Source organism: Corvus hawaiiensis, chromosome 18 (assembly GCF_020740725.1).
Source record: "Corvus hawaiiensis isolate bCorHaw1 chromosome 18, bCorHaw1.pri.cur, whole genome shotgun sequence".
Taxonomy (NCBI): domain Eukaryota; kingdom Metazoa; phylum Chordata; class Aves; order Passeriformes; family Corvidae; genus Corvus; species Corvus hawaiiensis.
Genome location: NC_063230.1, coordinates 3,336,997 through 3,349,871, shown reverse-complemented (window position 1 = coordinate 3,349,871; position 12,875 = coordinate 3,336,997). Strand labels below are relative to the sequence as shown.

Below are 12,875 nucleotides of genomic sequence, written 5' to 3'. Positions count from 1 at the left end.
CTTGCATTAACCAACCTAGACATTTTCTTATAAATTTATAGCCTTAGTGGTTTTACAAAACAGCAGGAGAACTGCATGGGCGGAGTTGATGAGGCAGGTCGTGCTCCATCCTGTCTGCAGCGCCTGACTCTTCCAGCTGAGCTCACCAGTTTGCTCTTTCACTAAGGATGCAGCTTTTCAGATCTTTTGCAAATGAGAACACACTTCAGCTGGGCATATTCAGTGCCCTGATTTAATTTTCTGAAGTCTAAAGAGTGCCTGTCCCAGTCAATGTGCTTTAGAGGCCGGTGCCTCTTTTCTGGGGTAGAAGTACAGGTTCCATTGACATTTTGGGCGGGCTCCATCTCTATGTAAAAGAAAATAGTTTGGAATAGCTTTTGTTCCAGTGAGGGAGCAATGTAAGGTATGTGGGACAGAACAGGAGTCTGGCAGCTGTTTCCTTTAAATTGAAATATTACCTGTGATAGTATCCAAGAACAATCCGTGTGGTATGGGCTACTTTGTGCTAAACTTAAGGGGCTTCATGGGCCATAAATTAATTTTATTAGGTAAGTTCATCCAGGAATAAACTGGGTTTTTTTCATTGCAATGGGAATTTATGTATTAGACCATTCTACAAAGGGATGCGCTGGACTCTGTTGGATTAAATCTTCACATGATGTGGAGCAGTTGAGGTTGCTTGGCTTATATCCTGGTTCCAACCAGGACAGGGTTAATTTTTGCAGTAGCCAGGAGGTGCATGGCCAGAACCAGGAGGTTGTTCTGTACAACCTCATCTCATTGCCACGGGTGGGGGAAGGGAGTCTCTTGTGGGGAGAAGTGGTTCCCTCTGGTTGAGTAGCTGTGGGGGACAGAATGAGGGGCACAGTACAGTGGGGTAATGCTGGTTCCGAGCCACAGGGAGTGGGGTGGTGAGCTCTGAGCTCTGGGTGAGCATTTTGGCGTGTGACTCGCTCTCTCTTTTGTACACTTGTGTTATTAATATTGTTGCTGTTACTGTTGGTTTTCTTATCTCATTGCTGTTTCCAGTAAATTGTTATCTCAGCCTGTGATCTTTGCCTTTTGTGCCTCCAGTTCTCCTCCAGCCACCCACAGGTGGGGTGGGGAGGGAGAGTGAGCAGCAGCATGGTTTTAGTGGGGGCGCTAAAATGGGGAATTCCATTCCTAAACCACAGCAGCTGTATTTGACACCCAGTATGGAACGGGAAGGGTTGAGGAAACAACAGATCTGGCTAGAGAGGGTTGGAAACAAATTTGATCTAAGCATTTGTTGTATTAGGTACAGAGCAACTGGCCACAACATTGCTTGGTCTGTTCACATGGGTGTGGTACCTCACCCTGTCTATATTTTCATGTATACTCTCTGTGCCCATCACAGTGCTCCTTTTGAGAGCAGGGAGAGGGGTCAGGATTGTTCTGTGGTGCACTGTGATATATCGGTTTATGACATTGTAACATTGAGGACAATCAGGGCCATTTGGGATGTGTATTCAGTGCTGATCTCCTGCCTTGTCCTGGGGTGCTGCCTCTGGGAGTCTGTCAGGGTCCATCCCCCCCGCCATGTAGCCCTGGGAGAGGGGCCCTGAGGGGAGAGAGACGGGGTTTCTCCAGCCCCTGGTCAGCCTCGCTCCCCATTGGTTGTTTTGTGTTTCCCTGCGCGGGCAAGGACCCTCAGTCCCGTGACTAGGACAGTTCCTTGGCAACCTCCGGCCATGTGGCTGGAGAAATCAACATCTCTGAAACATCTATCAAGAATCGGTCCATATATATTTCTTTTCCACAGCCTCCTTGTTTGGTACATCGTGTTACAGTATCCCCACTGTAACAGGAGGCCATTAATAATCATACCCAGTCTGTGGGGAGAACAGGGGAGGATGATTTTCCCCAGCTTTTCACCCCCTTTTCCTCCTTCAGGCCTGTTATAACAGCTGTTATAACAGCTTTTCAGGATTTTGAATTTCCCCTGGATGTCAAGGAAAGCATGTTCTTGTTGCTAAGTCTTCCAGGTCTCCTCAGTGTGGTCCATACCATGTTTAGAGTTACAAAAGAGACTTTTAGGAAGGTCATTCAGAGATCTGCACCAAGGCTGGATAGTCATGAGTGGCATGGAATGTGGCAGAAAATGGGAGAGCTTTTGAAGGACTGTTCTGCTCCAGTGGATTGGAAGTTCACCCCATTGCAACTACAGGATCCTGATAAAGTGGGGGAATATTTGAAAGAAAAATGCTGTGGCAATTCCAGAGAGGTGCAAAGTTACGCAATGTGTTGGGCCCTGGCTACTATTTATCAGACAGTGCTCCATACTAGACAGCACCCTCAGGGAGAGGAGGAGGAAAGCAGAGCAACAGGCACCATGGGTACTCCAACTGCAGCTGAACCAGAGGAACAGCCCATGCCAGGAGCACTTGCCCCTCTATGGAAGAAGACATCCAAGGCAAAAATCAGCTCTCTTAGTGAGGGATGAAGAGGAAGCAGGGCCCTCACAACAGGAGGAAGAGGCAGGGCCAGAGACAATCTCCTGGTCCCTATCCCCGTGTGAGTTGTGAGATATCCAAAAACACTTCAGCTGCCAGTCAGGAGTGCCCCATGTGATCTGGCTGCTCCAGTGCTGGGATATCATGGCCCACACTATGGAACTAGATGGTAGCAAAACCAAGGAACTGGGATCCCTGCCCTGGGATGTGGGCACTGACAAGGGGATTGGGAAGAGGACAGAAACTCTCACCTCTGGAAGTGGCTCCTGTCAAGTGTGAGGGAAAGGTATTCTCTCAAGGATGTCAGATTCCAATGGATGTGGCCAAAAAATTAGCAGCTTTGTCCCCACCAGCCAACAAGAAGGAGACACAGGCTTTCCTAGGAGTTGTGGGTTTTTGGAAGATTCATATTCCAGAGTACAGTCAGATTGTCAGCCCTCTCTATCATGTGGCATGGGAGAAGAATGATTTAAAATGGGGTCTTGAAGAACAAGAAGCTTTGCAACAAATTAAACAGGAGATTGTTGATGCAGTAGTCCTTGGGCCAGTCAGGATAGGACAGGGTAAGAAAAATGTGCTCTACACCACAGCCAGGAAGAATGGTCCTTCTGGAGCCTCTGGCAGAAGGTACCTGGGGAGACTCGAGGGCAATCCCTGGGGTTCTGGAGTCAGGTATACAGAGGATCTGAGGCCTGTTACGCCCCAAATGAAAAAGAGATACTGGCAGCTTGTTAAGGGGTTTGATCTCCTTCAGAAGTGATTGGCACTGAAGCACAGCTCCTTCTGGCACCCCAACTATCAGTGCTGGGCTGGGTGTTCAAAGGGAAAGTTCCTGCCATACATCATGCCACTGATGTTACCTGGAGTAAGTGGATTGGTCTGATCACACAGCGGGCTCGGACAGGAAACCCCAGTTGCCCTGGGATCTTGGAAATCATCAGGAACTGGCCCTAAGGTGAAAATTTCAGACTGCCATCAGAAGAGGAGGAGGAGAAGGTGACATGTGCTGAGGAGGCCCCACCCATATAGTCAGCTACCTGAAAATGAAAAGCAAAGTGCTCTCCTCACTGACAGTTCCTGCCTTATTGCAGGGATACATTGAAAATGGAAAGCTGCCGTATGGGGCCCTACATGGTGAGTGGCAGAAGGTATTGAGGGACAAGCTGGATTGAGTCAGGTTGCAGAGTTGAAAGCTGTCCAGCTGGCTTTGGATATTGCTGAATGAGAGGAAAAGGCCAACTCTCTACCTCTGCACTGACTTGTGGATGGTGGCAGATGCTCTGTGGGGGTGGCTGGAGTGATGGAAGAAGACCAACTAGCAGCACAGAGAGAAACCAATCTGGGCTGCTGAACTGTGGCAAGACATCGCTGCCTGGGCAGAGGAGTTGGCTGTCAAAGCCTGTGGATGCATATGTCCATAAGAGTCAGGCACTGAAGAGTGTCGCAACAATGGACAGGTGGATTGAGCTGCCAGGATTAAAGTGTCTCAGGTAGGTATGGACTAGCATCATAAGGGTGAATTATTTCTGTCTCAGTGGGCCCATAACACCTCAGGCCATCAAGGAAAAGGTGCAACATGGCCTCATGAATGAGGGATGGACTTAACCATGGACACTATATCCTGGGTAATCCACGTTTGTAAAAAGTGCACTGCGATCAAGAAGGCCAGGTGGGTAAAGCTCCTGTGGTCTGGGGGGTGGTGGTCTAAATATAAGTATGGGGAGGCCTGGCAGATTGACTGCACCACATGCTGCAAACCTGCTGCCAAGGCAAGCGTTATGTGCTGACAATGGTAGAAGGCATGACTGGATGGCTGAAGATGTACCCCATGCCTTATACCACTGCCTGGAACACCATTCTGGGCCTTGAGAAACAAGTCCTGTGGCAACATGGCAGCACTGAAAGAATTGAGTCAGACAATGGGACTCATTTTAAAATTAGCCTTATAAACACCTGGGCTCTGTTAAGGTTCGGAGGAGCTGGGTTTATAAACACTGAACAAGGTATTGAGTGGGTGTACCATATTCCCTGTCATGCACCAGCCCCTGGGAAAGTGGAATGGTGCAATGCACTGTTAAAAACTACATTGAAATCAGTGGTGGTGGGACCTTTAGACACTGAGATCTATGTTTAGTGAAAGCCGCATTGTCAGTTAATGCCAGAAGCTCCACCAATCGAGCTGGCCCTGCCCAATCAAAACCTCCATGTACTGTAGAAAGGGATAAAGTCCCCATGGTGCATGTGAAGAATGTGTTAAGGAAGTCAGTTTGGATCCATTCTGCCTCAAGAAAAGACAAAATCCCATCTGTGGGATTGTTTTTGCTCAAGGATGTGGGTGCATTTGGTAGGTGATGCAGAGGAACAGAGAAATACAACATATCCCTCAAGGAGATTTGACATGTGGAGGTGTGGGTCACCTACTGCCACCTGTACAGGTGAGCAGTGGCAGCAGGGCTGGAGAGGAGCAGGGCAGAGCACAGGCAGTAACCAGAATTGCCTTGAAGGTAGAGTGAAGCAAAAGGGGGAGACTGTCTTGGGAAATACTGGTTGCACAGGGAGGGTTCTGTTCCAGGGTCAAGATGCAGCCTCACCTGGTCTGTAGAAGATGGGGTAGAATGATAGGGTCTTTAAGATCCTTTGCCATATAAACCACCCTGTGATTGTGTGAATAGCTAGATTGACTGGGGAGCAGGGAGTATGATAGATGAAAAGATTTGGAGAGCTCTTGTGGCTGCAGGGAAGGTGAGGAGGAGCTGGCTGCAGCCTGTGAGAACATAATATGGCTGCAGGTGGCCATAGCAGGGAACTCCTCAGCTAAAGACAGGGCTAGGAACTGGCATCGGTTGGGGAGCCAGTCCCATGTGCATCAGCTGCTGCAACATGCTACGAGTGTGACATACCAACACTCAGACATTTTAGGTTTAGAATAGCTGTTTTCCAGCAGGCTGAGTCCAGGTCAAGATAGGAGTGCTGTGTCAGGGTCCCACAGCTCATGTAAGCAATGGGCCAAGCCAGAGGAGTCCCCTCATGCTGGTAGCCAGAGGGATTTTCCAAGATGATTCTCCCAAGGAGTGGGCTGGGCAGGGGTGTGTGTGGGCATGGCAGCAGTGCAGGGTTCTGGCATGAGGCTTCAGGCACCACTGCCTTGCATTAGTGGAGTCTGCAAGCACAGGGTGTGCTTTCTGCCCAACTTTTCTGTCTTTCTGCTACCAGCATGGCCTCAGCAGAACTGAGATCCAGAAAGATACTGGAGGGATAACCTGGTGCAACTGTACCCAGCCAGCCTCCCAGCAGGCAAACTGGAGGAACAGAAAACAGCCCCCAGTGTTCCCACAGCTCTCGAGCAAAGGTCCTTTGCAGGCCAGAGCTGAGATTTAGCTGGTGCTTCCCAAGTGGGGAGTGGGGTGGGACAACAGAACAAATTCCCAACTGAGTAAACAGCTTAGCAGGGTGCAGGGCAGTGTAAATCAGTCTGTGGATCACTCTGGAGTGAGTGCAGGATGGGAGCCTTGCAGGTGGCTGTGTGCTGGCTGGAAGACACCAGGTCTTGTTTTTGACTCTCTCAGCTCACACAGCTCCTTGGGTAAGCTGTAAATTCTTTAACTTATCTTATCATATCTTCCCAGGCAGTTATGGTTGCCATTGAACAGGTTTTATCAGCTGAGGAATGCAGCAGGACTTGTACTGCTCCGTTCCCCTTGTGTGGAGGGAAGAGCTCCAAGTGTCCTACTCGGGGAGGGAGCAGAGCTGCATCTCTGAGGAGCAAGGTGGCCGAGTTACTGGGGCAAAGGGCAGGCATGGTGAACTCTGCTGGTTTTCGCCCAAGGTGGAAAGGAAATTGGGAAATTGAGCATTTGTCACTGGACAGTTGATGCAGGTGAAGCACTTGCCCGAAGTCTGGCTTGAGGTGGGTTTGAGGTTGTAACAGGAGTGCTGGTGGGCTGAGCCCCATTCTCATCTCCATGGCTTCGAAGCAGGGTGGGGCAAGTGTCAGTGTAGCCTGAGGGCAAGTAACGGGATAGAGTTGGGATGTTATCTGAGAAAGAATGAGCATGCAAAGTCTGTCCCATTCTTCTGAGACCCTGAAACCTGGTGTGCATGAATAGCATTCCGGAATCACACATGGCCATTGACTTCCTTGAGCAAGTGGGTGATGTGCTTGGCACCACAAAGGCAATGTTCTGGGATAGCTGTAGAGATGGTCCTCTTCATACAATGGGAGCAACTAGGATTTCCAGATAAACATCAAGCTGTGTAGGGATAGGTTTTCTGGCTCCAGGGAACAGCAGCTCTGTGCTCCCTGTGCAGCTCCATGCAAAATGAGGGCTCTCTCCTCAACTCTCACTTTCCTCCATGGTAAGCTGGAAGACTCTGCTCTGGGGAAGTTCTGCTGGTAGTTGCATTGGAAAGAGGTGTCTCAGGCAAGACCATGGATTGCACAGGGTATGTCGGGGCTGTTGGTTGGAAAGAGAGCATCCGAGAGGTGAGAAGAGACAGGATATGCTGAGAGGAAGGTCTGGTCGACCTGGCGGAGGTACTGTGAGAGGGCAGAGAGTAAACGCGTGCTCAGTGCAGAGCAACATCAGTGTCACTCAGCAATGCTCTGTAAAGCTGTGGAAATGCCTTTGGCCAAGGTCTGGGCAGGTGGAGGAGTGGAGGCCTCAGTGCTGCAGCCTTCTGCACCCCAATCTCCAGCCTGCAGAGAGGATCAATGAGCAGCCTCCTGGGAATGATGGATGGTTGAAAGACCCATGTTCCAGTGGATAGTGCCACTGACGGGTGTAACATGGCTACCCACATGAGCCCAGTCTGTACACAGTCGGCAGGGCATGGGAACTCCAGCAAATATAAGCATGTGTTGAAACTGCAATGCAGAGCCTGTGCCCAGCCAGCCTGCAGCAGGCAGAGCCAGAGTCACTGGGCACCGAGGAGGAGGCACAATATCCCTACATGCCTGGGAGATGCTGTGGGCAAATTCACCTGCATGCAGCCAGTGCAGAGGTGTGTATTGCTCAGTTTATCCCTGCTGGGACAGAGGGCTATGGAGCACCCTTTGGACAACCCAAGGGTGGTAGAAAGGATTTTACAAAATGCTACTTTTCAGTGCTAGTGGCATCATCAATCACTCATTCAGCAGATGGGTGTGCTCAGTAGCTCTTTCTGGCTTGCAAACAAGGTGCATGATCAGCAGTAAGATACTTTTGGCCAGGATGGGGCTGAATCTCATCCTGGCTTAGCTGGTCAAGGAGGCATGTGTGGCCCAGTGAGCCTAAAACCTGCCAAGCTCAGTGTTCTAAACAATTCTTGCTGTGCTAATCACGCTTTGATCCAAGGTACCACACCATGGAATCATTGAATCAGAATGGTTTGGGTTGGAAGGGGCTATTAAAGGCCATCTGGTCCAACCCTCTGCCATGGGCAGGGACACCTTCCACTACACAAGATTGCTCAGAAGCCCATCTGTAGAATCACAGAATATTCTGAGCTGGAAGGGACTCACAAGGATCATCCAGTCCAACTCTCAGCCCTGCGCAAGACACCCCAACAATCCCACTTTGTGCCTGGGAGTGTTATCCAAACACTCCTGGAGCTCTGGCAGCCTCGGGGCCGTGCCCATTCCCTGGGGAGCCTGGGCAGTGCCCAGCACCCTCTGGGGGAAGAACCTTTCCCTGATATCCAGCCTGAGCCTCCCCTGGCATGACGGTTCATGACGTTCCCTTGGTAACTGCTCTGTACTTCCATTTACCATCAATGGGTTTGGCTGAGGCATCAGTGAACCAGAGATCCTTAACTTCAGAGTATGACATAACTGCAGGAACATCAAGTATAGCACTAGGCTTATGTAGCTGTTGCAAAGCCAGCATATCTGGGATCATGGCTATCTGTAATTTTGCAGGTTTTGGCCCTTCAGTTATATCCATCTGACCTGTGACTCCTGAGACACGTGCACACCATTTGTGTGCTGTTGGTCTTTGTGCAATTCCACCTCGTGGAGCACAGCCCTTCTTAGTACTGGCTGGCAGGTTGAAAGGTCTTTGGATTAGCACGGATTGGTGCTGTTGAATTTTTTCTACTTGTTTAAAAGCTCAGGTCAGAGATAATAATCCCTTTTCCCAGTCAGTGTATCTCTTCTCAATATCTTTTAATACTGCAGAACTGAACCCTAATGGTTGTATAGGTCTGTGTGGGCCTTTCTGGAACGTGTTACAGTAAGTCCCATGTTCAGCAAAACCCATTCAGCTATTATAGGATCATTGGAATGAACTGCCCCAAGTGATGAATATATTTTTAACTCCTCTATTAGCATTTGTAAAGCCTTTTGTGACTACCAAGCCACTCTCCCAAGTCTGGCTTTTGCTCATTAATGCATACAGTGGTCTTGCTCTGTAGAAAATCCAGGAGTATGACTTCTCCAGTATCCTGAAATGGAACCATGAAGAATACGTCTTTTACATCTAGAACTGCCATCCATTCATGTGTAGCTGCTTGCAGGGTGGCACTGAGACTGGCAATGTTTGGGATGAGTCGTCCCATGTTGGCTTTCAGCCACCGATAATCAATCATTAAGCTCCAGCTCGTGTCTGGTTTCCCCACTGGCCAAACAGGAGAATTATATGGGGTATGTGTCCTAAATATAATACCCCTTTGTCCTAATTTTTAATAGATTAATTTTCTATTTTTTTCCAGAAAATTTATTATGTGGAGTTTTTGTGGGTCTGGATGAGCAAACATTCCTGTTGAGCAATTGCAATTTTAAGGATATCATATCCTAAAATGTTTTCTTCATGATCTGTGATTGCAAATGTGTGTGAGGTCATTCATTTTTCCCCCAGGTAACCATAAACGTACTTTGACAGTGTAACATGTAATACTTTGTCCTTTGAATCCTGTTAGATGGACTCTCTTTCTTTTAAAACTTAAATTTATTTTTTCAGCATCTGTGGGGGTGATTGGAGATATTTGGGCTCCTGTAGTAACGTTGTTTTCTAGGTCCCACTGGTAAGTAGATATGGGGCCCATCTTTATCAGACCATTGATAGGTCATAATGTGCTGGGTGAGAAGGCCCAAAGTTCACCCAGAGCTTAGTATTTTTTTCCTTTTGTTTTTCTGTTAACTCAAAAGGGTGGGGGGGAGGGCGTTTCCTGTGGAGGCTTTCTGTTACTTGTGTTCCCCCCATCCTCCACCACTTTGACTAAGTCTGCTATCCTGCATTGGACTGTCCCCCAAGGGCATCACAGGGAACCCCTAAGGTCACTGCCATCCTCTACAGCTCCTTTTACTCTTCCTGGAAGTGATCAGTGTTTTGATTTTCTGTTTCTCTCGAGTGGGGTATGTTTAAAAGTCTTCACCCAGCATTCTGGAGGTATCTGCATTTAAGTTTTTAGGCTCCTCTCAATAGCCTGAGTTTGCTCTCCAGAATGGTTTTCCCAGCTAATTTTCCTTCTCTGGTTTCCAAACCATGCAAGAATTTTGCCCACGTATATATGGGGATAATTGCCTGGGGATCTTGTAAAGCTTCGTTATGCATTACATCTCTTCTAATTCCATCTCATCACCCCACTAAATAAATTTCTATCATTGCAGGGGTTCCTCTCAATAGAAGTCTTAATATACTAGGACCCACCTCTGCGGAGATTGGGATGTTTCCGTTTTCACATCAAAGATGCCTTTGTAACAGCAACAGAGATTTCATTAGGTGACCGTATGGGTATGGAAGCTGGTTCTCCTCTTTCCATAACTTTTATTCCTCCTGCCCAATATGCAGCCCCGCTGGTTATTGAATGGGTTTGATTGGCAGGCTCAGGTCCCAGATTTAATAAGACTCCTGGCTCCCAGTATCCCTTTGCTTGAGTTCCATTCAGTAATATTCTAGCTTCCCCAGAGAGACTCACTCTCCACAAATACTCGGTTTCTGACTCCCCTGGTTTTCTTCCATATTTTTTCCTGTAGATTTGCCAGTTGCAGGGGGTCCCAGGGCGTAGTTCTGTTCGTGTTCCTCCTCTGACCTTCTTGGGGTTGTTTGGACACTTTGGTCTTAATTTTATGTCTCATTTTTAAATCTGGAACCTCTTTCTCTCTAGGAGGTGGAGGTTCAGTTGTTTCATCCGAGTTCCATTCTCCCTCATCAGCATTTTCATCAGGGCTTTCCCAAAAATCACCATCCCAATCTTCAGGCGATACTATTTTCACATTTTTTCAACACTGGGGGCTTTTTATGATGTCAGTTTTAATTTTTCTTCCAAGGCTTTTGTCTTTTCCTTGAATTATTGTAACTGTTGCTTAAATTGGTAATTTTGATACTGTAAAGACAGTTGTACATGTTTTCTGTCTTTTCTTTTATTTCATCTCTCAGATTATTAGTGTCTTTTATAATTTGTTCTCTGCATTGCCATGCAGTATTTAAGCATAATCCAAGTATGTGACAAGATACCTCTTCCTTTTTTATCTTCCTGTGATCCCCATTTTTTATTTAATTTCTCTTGTATCCTTTCCCACTCATACCAGATGTTCACTGACCAAAGATTATCAGTGTCAATGCATGTCCTCTGCCGCTGTAAATACTCTGTTAAGCCTTTTGTCTCTTTCTCAAAATTATTTGCCATCCTGCTGACTATGTCAATTTGTCACAGGTGGAGTGGGAGCTTCAGACAAAGTTTGTGAGAGAAGCTTTTGTTGAGTTAGGAGGTGCAGAAAGGACCCCCTGGCTTTCTAAACTCCTTCTCCAAGAGGAGCCTGGGTGTGGGTAGATCCAGTCCTAGCCCTAATTGCCAATGGTTTAAGTCTAAGGAATGACAAAGGTGTGATTGAACCTTTGTACAACTTTGTCCTGCAGGGATAAGGATGGCAAAACACATATATTTGTATAAAAATGAATGCTTTATTATGGTAAATGATTAGACAGAAAGATCTTAATCAGAATTATTCACTATACAGAATAAAAGCTAAAACTAATAGTAGAGTAGAGTAAAGTAGAGTATACTCAAGTAATTATATTAAAGCTAGAAAAACACCACAACTATGAAATAGAGATTGATGTCACTCACCCAGACAAACGACCACGGGAAAATCTCCTTTGCTTAGTCTTGAGGAGTGACCTTGAAGGGCATCCCCACGCCAGGGAGGAAACTCCACACACACTCCAAGAAGGGATATGTTAGAAGAACTTGGTGTTTGTAAGTGGGACAGGACTTTTAGAGTAAAAAGTCATTGTCAGTCAGATATCTGCAAGCCAGCTGTGCCAGCTTAGCATTTTTACATAAGGATACTTTACCATATCTGCCCCATCTTCCTCTTTCTATCAGAATGTTTAACTTCGGGGTTGATGAGTCAGACTGGATTTAGCATAATTCAAGACCAAAAGCAGCATGACACCCCATCTCAGTTCACCACTGACAGCTTTGCAAAACTGGGTATTGTTTGAGTTGTCTTACCCCATTCAGGCAGAGCATCCTGCTACAATGCCGCTCTCATTGTAAAACTTATTTCTTATATGTAATCTAAACTGATCCTCTTTTAGTTTAAGACCATTCCCCCTTGTTCTGTGAGCAACTGGGAGATTTCAAAGAGAACCTGAACCCCTTCATAGGAATGGCTTGAGGTTTGCTGGCTCCTCTGCAGAGCAGAGCTGAACCCAGCAGAGCAGGGGCCAGGAACCTGGTGCCGGTGGAAGGTCGCTGTGTGAGCTCCATTCTGCAAAAACAGCTGAGGAAAACATCAGGAAGGTCACACACAGGTGTCTTCTGTCCTGAGGGATTTATCAGGAAAAGTGACTCTGGGGCATGGCCAGGACCAGAGTAAAAACCCCTGAGGTGTGGGAGGCAGAGCCCAAGGTTCAGAGTCACCTCTCCTGGTTTTCAGCTCTGGGAGATATTATGTTTTGTTTGAAAGACTGAACACAAGCCCAGCAGGGGCCTGCTGAGCTGCTGGGGCCAGGACGGGAGCTGATGTCGCAGTAAAACCAGTTTGGTTTCTTGCTCCCGCTACTAGCTTCCCCAGCAGCTGGGGAGGTGCTTTGAGCCACCTCTTGGCACAATGATTAATAAATTAGATGCTGCCACTCAATGGCCTGGCTTGGATGTGCCCCAGGCTGGGACAGCAGAGCCACCTCCAAAGCTGGCTTGGTGACAAGGAATGACCCACACCTGTAGTCACCTGAAGCCAGTAGTGAGCAAGTTGAAGGAGAAAGGGAGCCTGGTGGGACTAGGGCTGGATTGTAGGTTGGAGTGAAGGCATCTGCTGTGAGGTGGATTCCCTGCCATCTGTTCCCATATTCCTCCTCCCCAGGATGCGGGAAGTGGACCTGGGCTGCGGGAAGGCTCTGCTCATCAAGGAGAGTGGCGAGTTCCACGCCGTGGGACATAAGTGTCCCCACTATGGGGCTCCGCTGGTCAAAGGTCAGT

At 47.8% G+C, this 12,875-nt stretch overlaps 1 protein-coding gene across 8 annotated transcripts in view; it reads left to right on the top strand.

Annotated features, from left to right (window-relative positions):
- The window catches only part of AIFM3 (apoptosis inducing factor mitochondria associated 3), a 66,721-nt gene that overhangs the window by 17,956 nt on the left and 35,890 nt on the right, over positions 1-12,875 (top strand). For all 8 annotated transcript variants that reach the window (XR_007207488.1, XM_048323291.1, XM_048323286.1 and 5 more), the window contains one exon: positions 12,760-12,869. Coding sequence is in view for 7 of the 8 variants with exons in the window: in XM_048323291.1 (XP_048179248.1) it covers positions 12,760-12,869 (110 nt within the window). In the remaining variant the exon portion in view is untranslated. The remainder of the gene's footprint in view (positions 1-12,759; positions 12,870-12,875) is intronic.